This window comes from Lissotriton vulgaris, chromosome 10 (genome assembly GCF_964263255.1).
Source record: "Lissotriton vulgaris chromosome 10, aLisVul1.2, whole genome shotgun sequence".
NCBI classification, from domain to species: Eukaryota; Metazoa; Chordata; class Amphibia; order Caudata; family Salamandridae; genus Lissotriton; species Lissotriton vulgaris.
The window spans coordinates 80,683,966-80,709,299 of record NC_141698.1 but is presented as its reverse complement, the minus strand read 5'-3'; the positions used below and the strand labels follow the sequence as shown (position 1 = coordinate 80,709,299).

The 25,334-nt window shown below is 41.5% G+C and overlaps 1 protein-coding gene across 1 annotated transcript in view; it reads left to right on the top strand.

Moving 5' to 3' along the window:
- LOC147684705 (tektin-4-like) overlaps positions 1–25,334 on the top strand; it is a 71,374-nt gene that overhangs the window by 25,629 nt on the left and 20,411 nt on the right. Inside the window, exon 3 of the mRNA XM_086942385.1 lies at positions 5,187–5,330. Coding sequence (XP_086798511.1) covers positions 5,187–5,330 — 144 coding nt within the window. The remainder of the gene's footprint in view (positions 1–5,186; positions 5,331–25,334) is intronic.

The window sequence follows — 25,334 nt, the reverse complement described above, 5'->3', positions numbered from 1 at the left end:
ATAGACAATCGGTACCTCATCGTGAACAACCTCATAACAACGGTAGGCAGGCTGAGTGAAAGTCTAGCGCTTAACTAGTAATACGTTTTAAGCAAACTAGTGTAAACATAATTTATTCCTTGTCACAACTTCCATTGAAATATAGTAGGAGATAACATCTTAAGACACGTGAGCTTAACTCATGCAAATAATAACAATGATGAATATCAAATAACTGTGAAACCTCTAAGCATCGAGAGTAATGAATTTTCTTTTTCTCTTTCTTTCTTTTTTTCTATTTCTCCCTACTAATTTGTTTTCATCATGTTTGCCTTCGTCAGACCCCTGAAGAAGGGGCCGCAAGGTCCCGAAATGCATTGGGTTGATGTATTTTATACTGTACATTTTTTGGTTGTTTAACTGAATGTGTTGAAATTTATTTTGAGTTATGGCGAAAAATGTATGCAATGTTTGAATATGATTGATACACTGATGCAATACATCGTATGAACAATAGATTAAACAAGAAATGAAATGTTAAAAGCTGACTAAGAGATTACTCATTCAAAACTCTCAGGGAGAGCAGTCTTGCTTCTTTGGGGCACGCATCCCATACTCGTCGCCAGGTGTCCCTTCCTCCCCAGCCTGGTAGCATGCAAATGACCACGCCACACACACACCCAGGGCTCGAGTCGGGGTACCACGCGGTTGGACCGCATTCCCCCACTTATTTTAACAGGAGCTCGATTACAGGAGCAAATGGAGCCACACATTCACTCTTTGGCCTCTCTGGGGCGAGTTCGGAGCTCATTCAAAACGCTGGTCACGCGCTGGCTTCTCCGATGCAATCGCATCTAAGGGGTGAGCGAGGGGAGGCAATGAGTCTGATGGTGCTAGCCACCTTTCGTGACATCAGCGTCCCCCCACTTCTTTTTTTTAGGACTTGTGCCCTGGACACACCAACCCGATTGTCATTCTCTTGTGGGGGTGCATCAAGGACCAGAAGGTTCCTGCTGTTCATATTTGCAAGACGCTACAGTTATTATGCGATTGCAAATTTCATTCTCATAGGCGTGACAATTTGTAACATTCCTTATGTTATGCTGCCTCCCAGTGGCAAAATACGATCGCAGCAATTTTAGACTGTGCTTATTCTGAACTGTACTTACTGGTTCTTTGTAGTCAGTCGTTCTGCGCTCTGTCATTATTAACTGGTTGCATTTGTTTCTCCTTCAGTCTGTTTTCGTTTCCATTATGTTCTCAGAAGTAACACAGGCCTTAAATGGCACATCGGTGTGTGTGTTTAATTTGTATTTAGTGCAGGCCAGAACAATGACAGATAATGGGCCAGGCGCACATTAAGTTTGTAAGTGTATAAAAGCCCATGAAGTCAGAACAATTTGTAGGAGAAGAGACAGCTTTCGCATCAAGAAGATGTGGTTAAAGCAGCACACCTCAGACTAAAAATTAAAGCAATTTTAACCAGGCGGTGAGGAAAGCACTCTTTCAAAGCTATGAAACCTCCTTTAGTTAATTTGGGCATTATTATAGTCCTGTATTACATATGGTATGAGACAGGCTGCCGCAAAATGTGTAAAGAGTTTTCAAGATAAAATAGGTGCTTTCAAAATATATATTTTAGTAATACCCAGTCAGACTGTACACAGTGCGAACATTTATATAGCTCTCTATAAAATGGACCCACGCCAGCACTCATCTAGTAGCAACTTACTTGAATGTATGACTTTCCAATGCATGCAGCCCCTTTAAACGTTTATTTTCTGAGGGACCCCCAATCATCTGTTCTTAAATGACTCTTTACCGCCCTTTACCACTAGTCACATATAAATCCTAAAGTTACACTTACCTCCCTTTCCTGCTACTCACCCCAATCCCTAAAATTATCTTTACCTCCCTTTGCTACTCACCACTAAACCCTAAAATTACCCTTACCGGCTTTACCTCTACCCACCCCTTAATCCTAAAATTACCCATACCTCCCGTTACCCTCCCCTAAACCCTTATATTACCCTTACCTCCATCTACCACAACCCTACCTCAAAACCTAAATTGACCCTTATTTTCCTTTACCACTCTCCACACTTAAATCTTTATTTTTAAACAGCGTAATAATTGTTAATACAATAAATACTTGCCTGGTTGTTAAAGGTATGCGCTAAAAAAGGGTACAAATACTTACCTGTGTGCTACTTAGTAAAGACTGCGTTGTAAAGGCTGTTTCTTCCCATATATTATCTAAAAAAGAGTGAATCTTTGTATCCATTATGACTCAAGTGACTTCATCAGTTATTTACAGCCTCTGCTAGTTCCCCAGGAACCTTTGCATTGCTGATTAACCAGCTGAACACATTTACATATCTGTGAGGTAGCAAGCACCCTGACAAGAAGGGTTATTGTTTCTTCCTCAGCTCGCTGTCCCTTCCTTGATGTCACAGCACAGACGAGTCCCCCTCCTTTCACTTTCATCCAGAGACACCTCTGGTTCAGCATTAACCGTCCACCAACGGTTGCTTCTTTACAAAAAAGTATGGGGACCATTTTCATAAAATTAACAAAAGCTTGGGACACCATTCCATATAGATCCCACTCACTTCGACCTCTCTGTAACAACAGAAAACATCTTTTAGCTATTCCCAGCTAGGAAATTGCTTTAATCCTGTAGAGATTCCTCTCTGTAGAGAAACATTGGCTTCAAAAAGTGACTAATAGTAATAGTGCTGAAGGTGTAACTTGTTAGATTTCTTTATAGAAAGTTTAGGTGTAAATTGTTAGATTTCTTTATGGAAAGGTAATTAAAATAATTATATTTTATAAACAGCATTTGTACCTATGAAATAACACTTAAGGCTCTTGTGAAGTTGCGCCTATTTACTTCTCTTATTTACAGGCGTAGCTTGTGTCTGACTCAAGGGATGTTCCAGCATGTTTACAATTCAATAGAAATAGATATGCATGACTTTTCATAGTCCTACATGTGCATATTTCTTGATTAAGATTGGGAAAATTACACATTTTTAAATTTTTTTTTTAATGCTTTCTACTCTAACTTTAAACTATTTTTGCTTGTGTCCTTTTTTTTTAACTCAACACAGCCCCCCTTCCCTTTGAGTACTGAAGTAATTTGTTCCCTTTCAACACTTCCTGCAGCAGTTCGTCTGAATCGTTCACAATTAACTTCAGTGTGCAGTTAAGTGTGAACAATGTAATAAAACAATGTAAATTTAAAAAATGTTTCACAGGGGGGGGGGGGGGGTGCCTCCTTTGGGATTTCCCTAACACCGGTCCTGACTCACGCCTAGAGATTTTTAAAAGTGACTCTTAAGACAAAACTTCAAAGTACATCAGTTTCTCAGGCTTAATTTATTAATTTACATTGGTTTATGAATATTTGCACAAAATACAGTCACTATTACAATAAGCTACTCTACAAAATGTACTCAGCAGCATGAAGTCAAATTATGAAAATGATTATTCTCTAAGGTGAAAATAAAGATTTCACATAAATGCCCAAGGTGCTTATTGTTGAATATAGGAATGACATGTATATCTTTTTAGCCACAAACATGACTGTATTTATTCGAGGGAGAGAATAAGCTGTCTGTCATTGGCGGATCATATGGAACCATGCTTGACCTTAATATCTTTGCATACAATAAAAGACAGCCACCCACCCATTTCATGAAGACAAGCACATGTTTCTAGCTAGTGATAAAAATGTAGGACGTTTTATATAGCGCGAACTTGACCCGAAGGTATCCGAGTGCTTTACATAGCACCAGTTCTATTACATGAGAGAGCAAAAGAACCAACTTGTACTTCAAATAACTTTGCACATCAGGTCAGCATAAATAATGAACAACTACCACCTTCCAATTGGAAAATTCTGTTCCTTTCTGTTACATTTTGTGCATGTTAAATGCAGAGTCTGGGATTCCATTCCTGGCTCAGTATATTTGTCCAAACTGGAGATTCTACGGTAACTGGCCCATCCCTAGCCCAGTATATGTTATTAAACTGTAGATTCTCCATCTTTTGGAAACTGGACTAGTGTTTTCTAATTTGAATTTTCGTGGAAAGTGCAAAAAGGTAGTGTCCTTCTGTCAAACAATGACAATAAATAACTACGGAAATTAATATTGTAATGATATGTTCAAGAAATAAATGTAATTGTTCTTTCATTCAAAAAGTGTAAATATGTTTTCCTTTTTTGGACTCTCCACCAAATTGTAACATTTATTTTTAGAGTGCCTCAGGAAGTTTTGGCACTAGGGTTGTTTTCCTAGGGGTTTGACACCCTCTGGGTTGAGTCCAGCGGGGCCATATTTACCGAAAACCCCTTGGTTTTTGTATTAAAAAAAAATGTATTTATGAAGACCGAGGCAAAATGGGGGCTGATTCTCATATTGATTTTTCGAATTATTAAGTGTTTGAAAGTAGGTTTTTTCGAATATTTTCATAACCAAATATTAATGAACGTATAGTAAGGAACAGTTCATGGAACATAATGTCTATCACTTTTGGAAAAACAGGACAACACTCATTTAATTTGAATTATTCTAACAATATGTAAGTTAGGTGTTTTTTTTGTTACATCTCCAGACTTCCAGTTTATTTAAATAACGCAGGTACTTTTATTTAAAAAAAATTGTCAGCTGAAGATGCTTGATTTTACAAGTTCTAAATAAATAGGTGAACAATAATAGGGTAAACACTTCTAAAACAAATATTACAAAGGCATTGTTCTCGAATGCTGTATTTTGCACAGAATATCAACCTGAAGAAATTATAAAAAAAAGTTGTACAATGAATTATGAAGAATGTGAATTTGCATTATTGAGCCCATTTTTCCTTTTGTAGTCTAGTAAGGAATTTAAAGAGAATGAAACCAGATGACCTTGATTTAAATTCCAGCCTCCCAACTTTATTAGTTTGTGTGATCCTTATGCTCTTTAGGGCACACCTGATGCTTCAGTGATCATACTCATTAATTTAATGTGATATTTTAGGTTTTCCTCATTTTTACTCCAATTAAATCACTGTCAATATCATTTAGTTCTTTGTATTTTTACCTCTCTATTCCGACCATCTCGAAGCTCCCAATGGTGGCATTAGATGCTTTTTAACTTCATAAAACATGTCTCAAAACAAATTATTACCATTGAATCTACAATTCTTTTGTTTTTCAGGTTGAACCGGGATGCCAAGGAAACTCTTGAGATGGACTGGTCGGATAAGGTTGAAGCCTATGACATTGATGACAAGTGTGGCAGATACAACAACCAAAGCACTAACATCCAGTTTCATCCAAACTCTTCAAAGTTTGAGGACTAGTAAGATATATATGCTGTCTTTTGCATGTTCACAGTGAGTGACAGAGTTTGCTTGAATAATCTTAGGGTTTACAATCTTTCCTTCTTAACACCTTAGCTGCGTGTAAACATTTCTCCCCAGTGCTGCGCTGTCCATTAGAACTAGTGCTGAATGGACGTTCAATGGTCGTGCGCAGCACTGGGGAGGTAGCGCTGCTGACGACCATTGGCCGTCAGCAGCACTTAAGGGGTTAAACTCTAGAATGAGCCGATGCAAGCTTTCTATTGTGTATCTAATGGTGTCTCAGAAATGGGTTAAATGGGATTCATCAAGTCTTCTCTACAGTTGTCCCTTTCAGGCTGTGCCTGAGGTTATAACTTTTGTAGCAGGCAATGAATATTGTGGTCTTTATTTCTCTAGGGGTATTTGTTTTTCCCAAGAGGCCCATTCTTTCGAAATTCCTACCTTAACCCCTTGCATGCTGCCGCGATTCTGCGCCTGAGCGGCAAAATCGCGAGTGGGCGGGTTTATGACGGCCCCCAGCCGTCATCAGCACACGAGCGCCGTAGTGCATGACGGATGGGGGCCGTCATCAGCATGCAAGGGGTTAAAACTGTGTCAATGTCTAGAATTTAAAAAGTATTCATATTGATTCTTAATCAATTTAGAATGTACACATTGGAGCGTGCTTTTTAAAAATTATTGTTATTTTTTTTAAAGTTTAAATTTTTCTAGTTTTCTAAATTGAAGAGTTATTTTTCCAAAATTTAAAGCATTTTATTCCCCATCATTATACAACAAAAGATCCCAGAGCGCTTTTGGAGCGATGCTTTGATGTTTACAAGGATGTTAGAGTTGACTCACTGCAAGTAGTTCACTCGTGCCAGCCTTTCCATGAATATTCATCGTATTATCAATAAACTCCAACTATGAATATGTTTTCATTTTTTATTTTGTTTCCTTATATGGCATGAAGTTTCCAAATCCTCCTAATCCTTTTCGGGCAGTGGGGGTATGCCTTCCCAGAGTGGGTCAAACACTGGTTGTAGCCCTGTGCCAAGAGGGTTGTTCCATTAATTTATTATGCTTGGCTCCACTGGGAATCAATTCTGCTTGGAGATTGCAATAGGAGTGCCAGTTCTGAGTAGAAATCCTTTTCGAATAGAAATTGGGGATGTTGATTTCTCAGACTTTTTCCATTATCTGGATCTTGGCATAATATGGTCCAATGTTTGTTATAGATTTTTTCGAATCTCACCACTTTCCTAGCTGTATGTAAGGATTAATTTTATACTTTATTATAATTTTTTCCTAAAATTTGTTCTCTCATTGTTATCAATCCCTCTGTACGTTTTTTCTCTTTAGCTCTATGATCATATAAGCAGTCCAAAAAAAAAGAAAGCTAAGCCATCACTAAACATTATATAAAGTACCACGTGGGTGACTGGAGAACTATGAGAATTCTATGGGATTGATTTGGCTAGGAAAAGTGAATGAGGCAGAGACAGTACACAAAAACGTCAACAACTTGAAACCAAATACATTATCAGACTAAGGACAAAGACTTCATATAGACTTACCAATGTTGAGGAGCTTTACGAGCATTTATAATTGAACACAGATCAAATTGTATTCTTCAGTATAATTAGGGTGACACTTGAAACTCTATGAATAATCTACATTATTTAATTACACACTTATGTTTTGAAAAATGAGTAAAATGGGCAGCCACTGAGGCCAATCTCTTAGGGACTATCAGGCAAATGCATCAATATTGCTTTTTGCGATTCCTTAATTGCAAAAAATAAGCAATCGCAATTAAGGAATCTCAAAATGCAATGCATCAAGAAAACTCTAAAAAAAATTGCGATTTCCTAATGTTCCTTAATTGCAACTCGCAAATTGCGAGTCGCAATCAAGGAATACCTCCCCATTCTAGAGGCCCATAGGAATGAATGGGGAGACATTCTCAACTTGCGATTCGCAATTAGCGAATCGCAAATTGAGAATGCGATTTCAAGGGTGCAGGGGTGTATAAAGGACACCCTTGTTGCACCCCTGAAATCAATCTGTGCACATATGTTGTGCACACACATGCCGTAAGGGCATGTGTGTGCGCAACATGAAACTTTGAAAAATGCACAAAAGAGCATTTTTCAAAGTTTTCGCAAATTACCATGAGGTTCAACCTCATGGTAATTTGCTACCCCTAATTGCGAAATCGCATTTTTTTTAAAGTTTCATGCATTGCATTTAAGAAATCGCAAAATGTGATTCCTTAAATGCAATCGCAATTTGAGAATTCGCAAATATTTGCGAATTCTCAAATTGCGAGGGCCTTCACCCTTCATGTATTCCAAACGCAGATTTTGCAATCGCAAACGGCCGATTTTTGCGATTCGCACCGTTTGCGATCGCAAAATCCTTTGATGCATGTGCCTGTATGATCTTTCCAAAAACGTTATAAAATACAACACTGACGCCGTTTATGATTTGAGGGAAGGGTAAAATCATGATGTTAGAACTAATAATGAGTGGACTTATTAGTAGAACAAAATGTAATTCCTTATTAAATGGGCATATGACTTTGGAGAACATAGAACTAAACCACAGAGGTTGAATGACTGGCCGTAAAAAAAGGATGGTTATATGGGAAGTTTTGTTGAATTTTGTTAATACATATGTTAAAAACTACAAATCCCAGAACACACCAGAACATGCTGGATGGACATGGGTATACAATCGACAGTGAGAAAGGAGTTACAGATCGTAAAAAAACTGGGACGGCCAAGATGCTTTGGTTTTTAGTTGGTAGTTCCATTAAAGATTTCTAATTTGTCTAAGTCTTGAAGTGCAACATTTACTTTGTATACTGAATGTGTGTATGTATACGTATATACACACACACACACACACATATATATAATATATATATACATATATATATATATATATATATATATAGAGAGAGAGAGAGAGACAGACAGATATATATATATATATATATATATATATATATATATATATATATATATATATATATATATATATATATATATATATATATATAGAGAGAGTTAGATATAGACATATAGGCTTTAAGGCAATTTTGGCCTAATCCAGTATTCGGCCTCTTAGGAATCAGGCAATGTCAGAATGCAATAGAAATATGTTTGAGTGGGACTAACGTTTAGTCAACATCGAGAGTTTTGAAATTCCTGAAAGAGGCTTATAAAGTCATGCATAGTAATGCTCTGCCTGTATTGAATTCATTTTAAATCCAGTCCTTCGTATGTTTAAATACAGTATTATACCCCCACTCTATTTTTCTGCGCTATAATTACTGGTGTGTGATTAAAGGGGTTTAATTCAGTCAATTTTTGACCCTCACTTTATGTAAACATACCACTAAATTCTCCTGGTTTTCCATGTGGCACATTGCACTTTACACATCGACCTCCAGTAGTACCCGGTAAGTGACCAGGGCCACAGGATGGGGTATATTACGGCATATGTAGAATGAGAAAGCCCAGTTAAGCACTATGTACCTTATGCACTAACAAAAGAACAGCTATTCAACTTCCTCGCACACTGTTTCATGACTACAGTGTTGGAATGAACAGCTTTTAAAGGGAAAAGTTTTAATTATGCCTCTCTTTAAGAATGAAGTTTGTGCCATGTGTATATTGTTTTTAATATGTTAAATTATTACGGGTTTAAATAACTAAAAACAATAACATTCATTATATATATATATATATATATACACAGAGAAGAATGGAGATGCACTCACGGACATGTTCAATTAAGTATTCTTTTATTCAGTAATCCACACGGGTCATCATTATTCAAACCAACGCGTTTCGGTGTCCTCCGACACCTTGATCACGGTCCGTGGAATGCTGCTGAGCTGGGGGATGATTTCGTTGATCGGGACCTGCATGTGCTGAACGAAATTCGTTTTGCTTTGTTTATTTCAAAGCACATGCAGGTCTCCATCAACGAAATCAGCCCCCACCGCAGTGGAATCAGCCCCCAGCTTGGCAGCATTCCAAAATGCCCGGTAGTCAGTCCGGCCCTGGCTTCCAGTGCGGAAAAGGGTGATTTTTAAGGCCTTGGTACTCGTTTTCAAAGTCTTTCATAATGTTGGAGCCCCCTACATTAGGAGGAGAAGACAGCCATATGCTCCTATTAGAACCTTGCGATCCTCAACTCAGAAGCTGACGGTCGTGCCAAAATTGATCCCTCTCGGCTGGGCAGTCGCTTGTTTCAGGTGACCACTACTAAGCTGTGGAATAGTTTACCGCTGCTTCTGAGAAAGGAACATGTACTTCTCAGTTTCAGAAGAAAGTTAAAAACCTGGCTGTTTCAATGAGAGTGGAGTCACCTGTAGTCGCTGCTTTTGTTCTGTCAGCTGGGTTAGTTAGCGCCGGGACACTCCTAGGAGTACAAATACCCCTATAACATAAATATAACATATATCTCTCTATATATCTATCTCGATAACTATATCTATCTCGATATCTATATCTATCTATCTCTATATATAAATCTATATCTATCTCTTGCTCAATCTATTTCTATATCTATATCTATCTATATATCTATCTCTATATCTATATCTATCTCTTTATCTATCTCTCTATATCCATCTATCTCTCTATCTATATCTATCTCTGTCTCTCTCTCTATCTCTATATATATCTATCTCTATCTCTATATCTATCTTTATCTCTATCTCTCTATATATCTATCTCTAAACTAAAAACAGCACTGAAATTCGCCAGATATAGTTATTTCTGTCTCTAGTGACAATAGCTTGTTCCCTAAGGTACCTATACTTCACTCCCCTGTCATGCACGTTCTCATCAATGATTCCATTCCAAATGTTGCAGTGATGTTATCAATGTTGTTATAGAGCATGTCATGTCATGTCATGAGTGATTTAATATGTGGGATAATTAGATGTGCATGGCAACAAGTTATAGTTGCTTCAGGGTACAAGTTACAGTTTCTAGAAATAACTATAACTGGTGAATATCTGTGTTTTTTTAGTTTAAAACATTGCGTTGTTGCAGAAATTTTAACCTAGCTATAGTATCACTTTAATCGTTGTTTGTTTTTTTCAGTGAATTTCTAGGGTTTTTATGTCAAGAAATATTTTATTACCATACATAAAGTAAACCCACTCCTCACATGGTCCAGGCCCTGCGCTCAATGCCCTTCATGGGCAGCCAACCCCATACTGCGCACGGCCTCTAGTCATCCCATCCACAGGCTGTCAACCCGTTGCCACGCACGCCCAACTGCCAGCAGCCAACCCTCTGTGCACAGCGTGGGCTTAGCCTGGCCTCTGAGCAGTAAACCCTTCACCATGCACAACCTTCTCCTAAACCATATATTAAAAGTGAGCGTATTCTCAAGGGGTGAGCATATCAATATATATAAAGCAGATCTATCATCTTCCTTCAAAATTTGCCAATAATTCTAATCAAATATATGTTTCAATAATTTACATAATGAAATATTTATTAATGTTATTATTAACACTCAATATGTTTATTAATATTGATTTATCATTTTGTTTATTAAGGTTGTAATAAAAAAATGTCTGTGACTTTGTTTTTGCATAGTTTTTATTATTACATTTCGTGGGTGAAAAATGTAAAAACTAGATTATCAGAGACATATATATATATATTTTTCTTAACAAAAAACAGTTGTCACTAATTCTTTCTTCTTTTAACATTTATCTAACCAGAAAAATCAATCGTAAAAGCAACCACAAGAGGGCCTTGCACTCCAGCTGAAGAATATAAAGCGCCAGCTACAAGTGCATTAAATAAATATGGTACGTTCTCTTGGGGTCAGGGATTTAATGACCCAGGAGACCTACTGTTTTTTGTTGGTGCTGGGGGGCTACTAGACACCCGTCAGTCTCCAACAACATTACAAAAGGGCTAGGTGGTGCCACTACCTATTCTAGGGGCACCACCAAGCTAAATAAAATGTAAAAATTAAAGCCCTTGCAGGGCATTATCGTGCTTTCCTTCATAGGACCAGTGAATCATATATGAGCGGCTCCTCATTATTATTTTTTAAATAATTCATTCTGGATCTGTGGATGTTCCGGTGCTAATCCGGGAAACTCATATATTATTTTTATAAGGGGAGCGGCATGCAACCCGCACCCTGAGACTTTCCAGGCCCTGGGGGCTCATCCCCTGGAATGTATTTTTTCAATAAGGAAAGAAGGTAAGCGACCCCCTCCACAAACTACTAGTGGCCTGAGGACCCCATCCCCCGGGGCCAATGGTGCCAATAGTGGGAGCCCCAGTGCCCACTTGGGGCACCAACAAAGCATTACATTGGGTGTCTCAAAAAAGGACAAGGATATGAAAAAAGTGGAACGCCTACCGCGGACATATATGAGAACCCCCACAGGATAGGTCTGGGTCAGACATTAGTGACTAAATACATTTCAACATATAAAGATTGCAGGATGTGTTGCGGTTCATCTTTGGTTCCCACTGCTGTAGATGGACTAATGCCTGAAGGTGTCAAACAGTACAAAAGTTTATGTACACTATGCCACCTTTGTGTAAGCACCGTGAAAGATTATTGTATTATGAGAAATTGCTAGATAAACAAAATGCCAATAAAAATAGTGTTAATTAAAATACAAAATAAAATAAAAAAAGGGGTGTCTGTGTAGGGTCGGAAGCTGTGGCTATAACTTTTGTTGTGAGGGGAGTCTCTCTCTCTCCCCTCACTTCATCCACATGCAATCCCTTGTACACAATCCTCCAGCCCCGAATGCTTTCTATTGCCCGGTGCCCCACCAGCTCCACCAGAAGCCCCAGGAGTTCTTTGTTACTTGCCTTGAACCACGACTTGTCTCCTGGGCAGTGGCGTGGGCAGCAGGGGTGTTTGTCTCGTCCCTCACTTTGGGGTCGATTAGGATAACGGACGCCGCCCGCCATCTTGTCTGGGACAGGGACCGTCCACCACAAGGGCGGAGGTACCGTGCCCCGAATTAGGATGCACCCGCCACAGTGGCGGGTGCAACCCGCATTTTTAACATTGCGGCCGACGGTGCTGAAAGCACCGTCCGCCGCAATGTCAAAAATGCATGTTGTGCGTTTCACAGCACAACATGACAGGCACCGCATAGGTACCCCCCATGTGCACCCCCCACCTCCCCTTCACGGGCCCCCAAAGCAAGGACTGTATGCCTTTTCGTGGCGCCATTGCCGCCACGGAAAGGCATTTCCTTCATACCATCCTAATATGGCTGGCAGTGTCTGATTGACACAGCCACCATATTAGACCTTTTCCGCCGAGGTCGCAAGGCAACCACGGCTGAAAAGCAGCGGACGGTCTTCCCATCCGCCACGGTCCCTCCGCCATTGTAATATGGTGGGGGAAATAGGCTGCGGACGGGCAAGGATGGCGGACAGATCGCCACCGCCTGCATGGTGGTGGCAATACGTGTGCCATCCTAATCGGGCCCAGAATCGGGGTTGTGTCCAGTGTAACACTGTCGTCCACCTTTGGCCTCCTCTGTCCTGTCATCTTCAGGACTCATGTACTATCCCGTAGCACCGTGGACTGTGGCAGGTGAGCCTTCAGAAACCTCAGTCTTCTCTTGTGGTCTTCCATTGTCCGCCTCCTCTCCGTCTTCCGCGCTCTTCTTGTTGCTCCTCATTTCCTGATCCTCGCACTCTTAGTTTTGTCCCTCCTAGGGGAGTGGCTGCCCTCCCAAGCCCGACTCCGAGAAGGCTGGAATGTTCTCTGTGGGTGAGCGCGGTATAGGTTGTCAGCCAACGCTGGAAATCCGCATCTACTCACACCGAAATATTGTGAAGTTTTTTTCTGAAGGTTTTTTTTTAGTTTTTAACAATCTTGATGTAAAGGCCGGATTCTCGGACCAGATAGGATCAGCTCCTCAGAGCACCTCCAACCCAGCCGGAACGTCATCACCTCCCTCCTTAGAACGTATTTACAATAGGTATGTATATGTCTTGTACCTAAGGATGGGGAATTAGCAATATACATGCATATGTTTTCTACAATGTCCCACTCATACCAGTTAGTCTTGCGGCAACTTAGAATGTAAATGTAAATGTAAACTTAGGCCCAGACTAGTCTACACTAGGGCAGTTCTGATTAGTTACCATTACACACTGACCACAGTCAGTGCTCACTCGGCAAATCGCAATCCTGCATGCCTACACACTAGTTTCCCCCCTAGTGTTCTCTCCCTCACAGCCCGGTCCACAATCCGGCGGACCTATACACTAGTTTCCTCCCTAGTGTTCTCTCACTCACAGCCCGATCCGCATTCCGGCGGACCTATACACCAGTTTCCCACCTGGTGTTCTCATTAACGCTGCTTACCAACGACGAACACTTTCCTATGAGTACCTTTGGAAGGAATCTCTCATTGGCTACTCGGGATATGATACTACAATATTAGGAATTACCACAACTTACCAAATTAGAGGATGTGCAATCTATTCTTCACATCAAGGGGTCCCTCTCTCCCTCATTGCTCAGTCACCTCTTACCTGACCGGGAATTACATCGGTTCATAAAAACAATGCCTGACTAGAAGAACAGGTTACCCTGATGGAACAAGAATACGAGGCACATGTTGGTTCACTAAGAACTGGGGTATTTTATTACAATGATCATAAAAAAAACACAATACCACACTATAACATATATCCTGCAAAGAAAAGTGAAAGATTACAATGTGCACACTATAGAATATGGGCAGAAGTCACCTTATTGACGCGAAGTCGGGGTTCAGCAGTCATCTAGGTTCCCTTCTCGTCTGTGCCTTGGCTCGTCTTAGAGTCACACCTCAGCAGTCACGAGTACACATCTGCACCGCTATGCTTTGTCTTCTCTGCTTCCCTCCAAGTCAATGGAACCTTCCTTTTTTTAGCAGCTGTCTCTCTCTCTCTCTGGCCGTTCTGCTCTACTCCTCTCTCCTCTCCAATCTTTCTAAGAGAGTATCAGCTTCGTGATCTTTCTCGGACTTCAAAATGGCGACTGTCTGCCTGGAAATAATTAATGGCATTGATGCTAACGGCTAGCTGCCGCCTACAGACTGACTGACTCACTGCCTCATGCTTTCGCTAACCCCCTTTTCTGATTCGCTAATATGGAAGCTTGTCCTTTCATGGAAAGTTACGGCCAGTAACCTGCCGCCCACCAAATTCTTGTACCTCCCCGTACCAAGGACACGTTCCCAGCCGGCCAGCCTGATGTTGTGTCTTCGGAGTGGAGAAAAATACAGTCTTTCGATAAGGGCCAGCCTGAGCCGGTTCTCTCCAAGCGAACAACACTTCGAAACTAAAACATTACACTTGACCTAGAAGCATCTCAAGCTGCAGGGGCAGAAAGCAAGATGGAGTCTCTCCCGTTTGAGGCCTACAAGGCCCGAAATAAGCATAACTCCATAGAAGGTATACTAACACTCTTGCAAAAGGACGGATTATCACTAATACTAATGAATCTATCCCCTAATATAAGTTTATAAGCCCTGATCTAAGGAAAAGGGTACGAAAGTGCATTACTGTGCCTTATGAATAGGCCCTGTCTATAGTTCTAGTCCTTGCACTAGAATGTTAATAGACTAGAGTCACTTCCGATCATCTTCCCTCAAAGGAGGGCCGAAAAAGTCGGTCAGAACACTCGGAGACGACGTCGTGATCATCGCAAATACATCCCGAAAATGGAAAAAAAAGCAGACACTCAATGTCCACAAACACTTCCAAAAATAATATGTAAACAAATGAAATGAAATGAAATTTGATTTGTAGAGCGCATGGCTGCCCGAAAGCGTCCCAGCGCTTGCTTAGGGAACCCGTCCTGGTATTCCCCTGTGACATAACCCATTACTGGGCATCCCCAAGGTGAAAGCCAGGCATCCCGCTGCGAGGGGCCGTTGTGGAGATTAAGCAAGCTATTGCCCAGAGTTACAGAGTGGGACTCCATGATTGGAATAGGCACCAAGGCGAGAATTGTCAGGTCCAGGGAAATTTTGAGCCCAAGACCCGCCGAGGCGGGAATTGAACCCTGGTCCGGGCCAGACCTCTGCATCAGGGTCTGCCGCTCCAACCACTTGAGCCACACTTCTCAAATCCATTCTGAACATTGCACTACACATATTTCTATATACATACTTCTTTCAAAGCATGTTTAAACTCATATTTTGTACTCTTTCTTTAAAAACCATCTTTCAGACCTATTTTCAGTTTTTGCAGTTATTCGGGACATCGCGATGACATTGTTAAACGCAATGATCACGTCTTTTCCATGAAGTCTAAAACACATATAACCACACATATTACAGTATTTTACACACTAGTGGTTTCGGTTTCTTACAGTATTCTCTAAAGTCATGTTTTTCTAGAGAGTTCCTATAAAAACCATCTCTAAAACTTAATTTCTGTTTTCGCGGAGACTCTGGAGATCGCTATGACATTGGTAATCGCGATCCATGCAGATACGTAGCGGAAATGCAAAGCAAAAGCGGGGAATCAATAGCTGCCACCACATTCAGCAATTATAACTATCTTACTAATTATAACCATCACACTAGATAAATCACTATCTAATTTACTCTATAAACATTTATCAATATCTCAATATCTCTATAACAGTCTGTAATAATGATTCACTTGGTTATGTGAATTCATGCATAAGTCTGTCAGTGGGTCTGTCACTGCATATATAAGTCTATGAGTGGCTATCTGAGTAGACTCAAGAGTCATTCAGTTAGTGTGTCACTGGCTGCATAAGTGTCTGAGTGCATCTCTATCAGTGAATGTATGCGTGTAAGTATAGGTTTCTCAGTGACTCTGTGAGTAAGTATGTTATTGTCAGACTGGATCTGTGACTGAGTCAATCAATGCGTGTTTCTGTGAAATTATAAGTCTCACAGTGGGTCTGTTAGTCGATGCATGAAGGTCTGAGTGAGGATCTGTCTGGGTGTGTGAGTATCTTAGTGGGTCTCTCAGTGGATGCATGAGTGTGTGACTAGGTCTATGAGTGGGTGTATGAGATTCAGACTATGTATGTGAATGTGTACATGAGCCGGTGACTGGATCTATGAGTTGGTGCATGAGTGTCTGAGTGGGTCTCATTATCAGTGGGTGTGTCCGTGGTAGCAAACGTCTCACACTGGGTCTGTAAGTGGGTTTATGAGCGTCTGAATGGGTCTGTATATGGGTGGGTCACTCTCAGGTGTGTCTGTAAGTGCGTGCATGAGTACCTGAATGAGTATGACAGTGGGTACATCAGTATCTGAATGGGTATGTGACTAGATACCTGTGTGTGAGTGTATATGTGAGTGTATAGGTGTAGAAGTGTCTGAGTTTGTGAGTGTGTACATGAGTGTGTGACAGTGACCGGCGAGGGTTGTATGATGTTACAAAGCATTCCGTTGCAACGCATGCCTTTACCATGCATAACCTTTTCCACGAATATTCCTTTACCACGCATACATTTACAACAATTTTTGTTGTAAATTCATGCATGATAAGGGCATATTTTTGTTAAAGGTTATCTCAGTCCCCTTGACCTTTTTATTTTTGAACATGGAGTCCTACACAAGCTCTGCGTTGTGACCCGTTACCTACTGTCCATGTTGAAGCTTTATTTGTAACACGCTCAAAGTGATTTGCATTTTTTTAAGCACACTACCGTAAAACACCTCCAGTCGCAAGACTGCGGCACGTAGTGACGGCCGCACCAGTTGGCTTGCAGGCAAGACGCGCTTTATAACGTTGCAGAGCAGCATGTGAGATGTGAAAACGTCACAGAAGAACACAGTGCTAATGCAGACATGTTCAACACCTGGGGAATTCGATATGGACGTAAGAAACTGCACGCGACTATCATAGAGAACAAAGGTAGGCGCGTGCGTTCCATTGCTCGAGAATCTTCTAATTTTAAATTCCGATAAAATGCAGACACTTTCTACGTTGTGCCCACATCTGTAAATTAAAACCCTTGTGCATTTAAAACATGGCGAGTTTTTTTGGGGGTGGAGACCCACCAGGCCCCCTTTTATTTTCGCATGCATTTTTTTGTTATTGTTGGGGGGGAGACCCCCCAAATCCCCTTTTTAATTTTAGCCTTTACCACACATGCCTTTACTACGTATCTCTTAGTAAAGGTATGCGTGGTAAAGGCTATTCCTGTTAATCGCGTATGTTTTGTAATGCATGCATGGTTAAGGTTATGCGTGGAAATGGCTGCGTTTTAGTGTCCGTTTCCCACCGGCGAGTCGGTTCAAATATATATATATATATGTTTATATTTTCACCAATGTTTGTGCTGTCTATGCAATATTCACAATGTCTCCATAACGGTACACAGGGTGCTACGCTGGTGGTCGCGGCATCGTCACGAATATCGTGCTGGATGAAAAAAATCTATTTGGACAAATAACTTGTGCCACTAACACCTGCATCCCTCAAGCATGGGGTCAGAGTACTTTCACTCTGACCCCCTATGTTAGCTTTTTCAGAAATTTTCAGCCCTGGGATATGTTCCTGATCAAAAAAATGACAGTCACAACTTTCTGTTCAGGTTCTGTCCAGCCAATCAGAGCATTCCCGTTGGCACGAGTATTCGTGATTAATCACAGAATCGTTGCAAAATATCTGTGGCCAGAGATATCACTATAAATTTTGGCTTGAATTTCTCAAAAACGTCTGAACAGATTTACACCAAATAGGCAAAAGGCACTTCCTTGAACCAACATCTACCTCACTGCCAAATTTGGTGTAAGTCCATTCAGCCGTTCGGGCTGTAGGTATGGATAAAGGTTCCTATGGGATTTACAATTACAAACGCACCCTTATTTCGTGCACCAAATTCTTGGACCCCACTGCACGGATCACCCCCAAACTTTCCAGGACAACCAGACAATTTCATGACGATTGGTCAAACAACGCCAAAGTTATAGGCTAGTCAAAAAATGCTTTTCCTATGGAAACTAGGTCCTAACTATAAATACCTACTGGCAATCGCCAGTAGGTAATAAATATATATATTCATTCTGTTAGGCCAGTAAGTGCTGCAAATAAAGCCTACATGCAGTTCCTTGGATATTCAGTAGGTGGCAGAATAATACTACATAAGCCCGTTGCTTTCACATTCAAGACTATGCGGAGACTCAGCTGTACGGAGAAGAAGCACGGACAGAACACTTACCACAAAATGCATGTGATTATCTCCCCTTTCATCCTGAAAAGGAAACGCATCCAATTTGAAACACTTTATTTATTAAAATGTGCACGTACAAAGCAGCGCCTGAAAGCTATGAGTAATTTATAGTTATTCTGAGGAATGAAAACATATGAAGCATTACTGTGGTTCAAACTCTGCTAGCTTCATCAGGTAACCTGCTCATTAAAAAGAAAAAGAAAAAAAATAAGCAAGAAATCATCAATTTTCCCACAGATTACTGATAAATCTAGTTAGTGTTTCCAATAATCTAAATATCCCTCTGTGTATGCAAAGTAGTATTGTTTTGCGCTAGTGAGATGGCGGAAGTCACGCAATGCCCATTGGGTCAAAAGAGTTTCAGCCCCCGCCTTTGCCCCATTGTGTGTTGTAGCCTAGGCTGCAGCTTCATGGGCACTTGTCTCAGGGAGTGCCTGGGCAGAGTACTGTTTGGGAAACATGTCTTTTTCTTTAGAAAGACATATTCAGCTTGTGTGCTGCTGGAAAACACCTTCAAAGAATAGGTGGAGGTTACTGGGGGTCTTGCTATGCTGGGCCAAGTGCTTTGGCATTCCTCATTGTTTGAAAGGCGAGCCAACGATTGCATAACTGATGCAGAACCTACAATTGAAAAGCGATCTCCGCCCTGTTCCCAACCCACTGTTCGCCTGAGTCCATCCTAGCAAAAAAGGTACAAATCACAAATTATATTGTATGTAATTGCACTAATAAAACGCTGACTACCCATGACAAGGGGTAGCAAGCGCTATATGAATACAAAAAATGGGGAACCTTTTTTTCTTTTTAAAATGGTGTTACGTTGAAATGATTCAGTTTCCATCAGGCAGTCCAGAATTATTTACCAACAGCATTTTACATTCTGGGGGGTGCAGGAATTGGCCATATTTACAAAGATATGGTGTATTTCTGCTGTCTCCTAGCGCTGGAGCAGTTGTGGCTGCCTAGCACCAGCACAGTCACTCCTGTGCTAGGGTGTAAAGTACCTGCATTACAGGCCAGATTGTTTTTGTGCAAGAAAGATTACCTTATTGCAGAAAAACAATCCTTGGTTTAAAGGCATTTCCTCTTGTAGGTGTGCTGCAACACACCTACGAAGAGGAAGTACCGAGGAAAAATGAAGAAATTTCTCCTCGTTAGGCCTAGGTCAGGAAGGCGCACCACTTTGGCGCAATCCCGGTTTACAGACCTTTGTAAATCTGGCGTTGTGTCGAAATCCATGGGCGATGCGTGGGAATGCCCACATGCCACCCATGGAGTGTGATACTTTGGATTTACTAAACCACACAGAGCCACGCAAGTTGGCTTTGCGTGGCTTAGTGAATCCCACTGAAGGACATGCGTCACGCAAGGGCAACGCAAGTCCTTAGCAAATCTGGTCCTTGGAGTGTGAAAGTGTGTATTAACGAAGTCCAGGTAGACGTGATGAGTTTCAGGAGGATTTATTCAGGAAAGTTACAGGATACAAAGATGCGTAGTACAAACCCCGCCTGGAGCAGCCAGCATGCTGCTCAGCCCACTCAACTGGGACTTCTCTGACAGATTCCCAACATTCTGAACAGCATCATCACAGCAACATTCTACTGGTGGTAAAATAGCATTGCATTTACAAGAGCAGGATATACCAAAGTGATATTGGCAAATAGGGGTCTGGGCAGCAGTTGCGGTGTTTCGTTGATTGATGGTAGGTGGCACCAGCATTTATCTGTGCAGGCATGGGCTTTTAAAAGATGGCCCCTCAGGCAGTGTATAATGTTCCTAGTGCCTGTTCTATCCAAGAAGGAAGGCCAGCCATAGCCTATCAGGCAGTATTTGCATCGGAGTGATGGCTTAACAATAACGTCATGTCACACAGTTACTTTCACAGTCATGCATTTTACTCTAATAGTCGGTACATAGGCAGCGGAGGAGAGCCGCCCGTCATTGTGCTCCTCTACCTCATTTTAGGTAGAGTGGGACATGTGCACCACATTAAGGACACACATAGGGTGTAATATTCCACTGTGCAATGCCTCAGATTGATAGGTGCTGATTACTCACAAGCCACCTCGCGTGTGCCCCCTGCCCTTCGTATTTGGTAGCAGAACATGTAATAGACTGACAGAGAGGATCAGCATGTCCCTGTGCATCGACAGCAGTGGGCACTGCACCCACCAAAGCTTTCTGTTGCAGCAGCATGGTGGGCCCCAAACAACACTGCCCTTGTGTGGTTTACTTATTCAGCCTACTGTCTACAAGTGGAAGTTGGTGGCTGGAAAGCATGGTGATAGGGCGGCCAGCTCTAGGTCCAACACACAGACACATTTCAAAGGCTCAATTGAAACACATCATAGGTGTGCAATCTCTGGACCTTGCTGTCTCTCAAGCTCACCCACTTGTGCAGTCAGCAGGTGCTGCCCCGGTATTCTACTATCCTATGCCAACTACAAACCGGCAAATGTATTAGTGTCTTTTAAAGCACCTTCTTCTTCTGAGTCACAGTCCAATTGCCTCCCCTCTTTTGAACGTCTGCCTGAAGAGGGGAATTTAAAGCTCAAGATTAGTACCAGAGACAAGAGTTTACATTTGACATTGGTGAGGGAATCATAGAGATTGAGTGGGGTTGACATATGGGTGAACATACTAAAACAACCACATTCCCCACCCCAGCATCAAAGCAATGATGTAGTCTGACCACCAAACTCAGTTTTGAGAATTAAACATTCTTGGGCCTAATTTATTTTCCAAAAGACACATAAATACAATTGTCTGTCTGAAATCTCTCAAAATCATGGTTACCAACTTCCTGGCCCTTAAAGTACCATCCCCTTGAAAATGTGATTTTACCCCCCCTGATTTTCACTAGGGCCCCTACTTAGAACTTGACAAGGTGAGCTCACCTAAGGCATGGTGTATCTAGAGTGTTGCTGCGTAACATAGCAATCAAAGGGTCGGGGCTGCCTGGAATCGAGAACCACATTTCGGTGCTTGTTTGATTAAGTGGAGAAACCCAAAGCTGAATTTATTTGCTCTTCTAGATATGCACCTGAATACCTAGAAGACACAAATGAGTTCCCTCACAGATAACATTTGTTCCTCTGCATGCTGAGAGAGTGGTACTCTGTCATGAACAGATCCCTCTTGTAGAACATAGCTCATTTACAGATTAAGCTGATTTTCTTTTCACAGTTAGATGGTATCCTTTTCTCAAACTCTCCTCTATTGTCCCTCTAACCTGGTCTGATAATTTTGCTGTGTTGGAACTAGGAGCAGAGGCGGGATCTCCCTCTCCAATCACAGTTGTCAAACGCTCTTGGCATACAGTTCTTTACCTTTAGTGAGGGCTGGAGGTTGATCAGGTCCTTAAAGTTCAGAGGATAATCCTTGCCCGGAAGCACACGCAGGTTAGTAACTCAGAAAATCTTTCACCTTGACTGAGGCTTGCCAGGTTCATCAGCTCTTAAGATCGGAGGTACACCACGTTTGAAAAAGAAGGACTTGACAGGTAGCACTCGGAGGTTCTTTTGGTCAACTCATTGCCATAAATTTGTAGTAACGAAGTCCAGGTAGATGTGATGAGTTTCAGGAGGATTTATTAAGGAAAGTTACAGGATACAAAGATGAGTAGCCAGCATGCATACAAATTACTCCTGAATGCCTTACGCAACATTTGAACCTCTCTAGACCAGGTCTGCCCTCAGACTTGGACGAGGCCACAAAAACGTATCATAATTGGATCACTAAAACACTTGACTCCATAGTGCCCTTTAAATCTATAACCATTAAAAGGACATCCCCCTCCGGTTTGACAAAAGCCTGAGACAACAGAAGCAAGTATGTTGAAGGCTGGAAAGGAAGTGGCGCTCACACTACGAAATAAACGACAAGCTCATATGCAAAAAAGCCCTTGTAGGTTATAAAGTAAAAAAATTTAACTAATAAGAAACAATATTTTCCAAAATAAGAGCTTCTCCTAACTCCTCCAAAGAACTCTTTTCAACGGTACAGAAATTAAGTAAACTTCCTGCCCAGAAAAATACTGGAGAAAATCAAGATTTCTGTAATCAGTTAGCATCTTTCTTACCAGCAAAAGTGAAAGCAGTTGCAGACTCTGTTGCCTCAGCTCAGGGAAGAGGAGGAGTGCTATCCTACAGTCCCTTAATTTTCAAGACTGAGATCTCTTGTGAGGTTGGCCTCTCAGGTGACGCAATCATAACTTCAGTAACATCTCGGTAATGCAGGATATAAATATGCTTAGTCAGATGAGAACAGGATCACCCTGGGACCCTTGCACCCTAAAATCCTCCACCTGACCCCAGAGCCTATGGCCCTTTTCCTTACTGGGATCTTCAATCAAATGTTTTCTGCTGGGTACTTTCCTACTGCTTAAAAGAAGGCATCCATTCTTCCGTTAATGGAAAAAATATAAACTTGGATTTTCAAGATGCGAACAGCTAGAAGGCCTATTTCTCGTCTTCCCCTGCCTACTAAGATTGTTGAGAAGACCATGAATACAGAACTCACCAAGTTTCTGGAGGACAACAAGCTATTAGACTGTGCGCAATACGGCTTTAGGAGTCAACACAGCACCGAGTTGGCCCTAGTCAATGTGTCTGAAGGAATCAGAGAGATTCTGGATAAAGGCGGGAAGTCAGCGCTGATCCTATTGGACCTCTCGGCTGCCTTCAACACTGTTGACCATAACCAGCTTGTCAATCGCCGTTTCTCCATGACGGTCAGGGAAAAGACTCTGGCCCTTTTTAAAGACTTTTCTTACTGACAGAGAACAACGGGTGGAGCTTGACGGGCACAGCTCATCCTGGTTCACCCTGTCTTGTAGATTGCCACAGGGCTCCTCATTGAGCCCAACACTCTTCAACTTATTTGTTACCCCCCCTCTGTCTGCTCCTAAAATCCTTTGACTTCAAAACAGTGTTGTATACAGATGACACAAAAATCGTGGCATCCTTTTCTGGAGACCACACGGACACTACATTAAAATTTCAAGAGTGTCTGCACAATGTCGGACAGTGCATGGCCCATAACTGACTCAAACTGAACGCAAAGAAAACCGATGTGCTTCTTTTTGGAAATGATAACTCTTTCTGGCAACCAAACTGATGGCCACAGGAAATGGGCGAAGCTCCCACTCCTTTCAATAACAATAAGGTGAAAAACCGTGGAGTTCTTTTTGAGTCTAAACTATCCTGTGAGGGGCAAATTAATGCAATCGCCTCCTTTGTTTTTTTTTATAATTAAACCACCTGAAAGAGCCTTCCTCTTATTCCACGAGATCACCAGAAAGCGGTGGTGACAGCGCTCATATTGTCCAGACTGGACTATTGCAACGGGCTGCTCCTTAAAATACGCACACACTTTCTCAATAAAATGCAGGTCCTACAAAATGCAGCAGCCCGTCTGCTGCTTGATATCCCGAAACATCAGTAGGTAGCACATTCCTTACCCTCCTTGCACTGGGTACCGGTAAAAAAAAGGATCAAATTCAAGACCCTCAGGATTGCCTTTAAGGCGCTCCATGGACTGGGCCCGGATTTCCTGGCAAACAAATTTAAATGGTATCTTCCTGGTAGTTTTAAAACAAAAGCCCAGGTGCACCACAATTTAGTACATAGGGAAATGATACATTCAATCTATTGTAATTTACCAAATCGGTAATTTAAGGAATTGGTAAATTACCGAATTCTTAAATACTGATTTGGTAAATTACCAAATTCCTAATGTATTCCTAATGTAGGGAGCACTTAAATGAGTGCTTATCCCATGTTAGGATTCGTTATTTACCACCAACTACAAGTTGGTGGTAAATATCGAAAACCCCCAAAAAAGCAATTTTATGCAAATTGCTTCAGTGCTAAGTTGGCGACATACATGCCCTTAGGGCATGTATGTCAGCAACATATGCACCCATACACAATTGAGGGGTGCAACAGGATGTCAAAGTGACACCCTGCCACCCTTCAATGTTTTCCCCCTTTTACCAAATCGGTATTTACCGATTCGGTAATTGCCATTCATTCCTATGGGCCTCCAGGCCCATAGGAATGAATGGCAATTACCGAATCGGTAAATACCGATTCGGTAAATACCGAATCTTAATGATTCTGTAATTTTTACCGAATAATTTGCTACATAGCATCTACCGATTCGGAAATACAGAATCGGTAAAATTTGGTATTTACGAATCTGTAAATGCTATTTACCTACATCTGGCTCTGCATTCCTTGCACTGAACGAGAGCAGAATCCCTGTATACATCGAGCTCCGCCCACGCACTGCATGAGCCGTGTTGATTCATAGATTGTTTTGAGCCAGTTCAAAAACAGAGTTTAGCTCTTTCAATGTTCATAACTACAACGTAAAATCTGAAATTGTGTGGGGACTGAGATACTAATTACCCACTTCTTAGCTGTGGGAGTTCACCAGGCCTCTCACCCAGGTTTGTCTCTGACATAGCCTGTCTCTGATGGGGGGTATGGAGGAAAAGGGGGGCGGAGAGGATGAGAGTGAGAAAGGACTAAGGAAATACATTGGGGAGAAAGAGAGACTGAGAGATGAGACAGAGAGAGGAGATAGAGAATAGTGACAGAAGAGAGAGAGAACGTGTGAGGGAATATGGAAGGAAGAAAGAGGAAATATAAATGGGAGGAGAATGTGACTAAGATGGGAAACAGGTAACATAGTGAGCGAAACTAGAGATGGCAGAGTGAGCGATGTGTGAACAAGCAACTTGCAGTGATACTACGACAAACTTTTCTGCA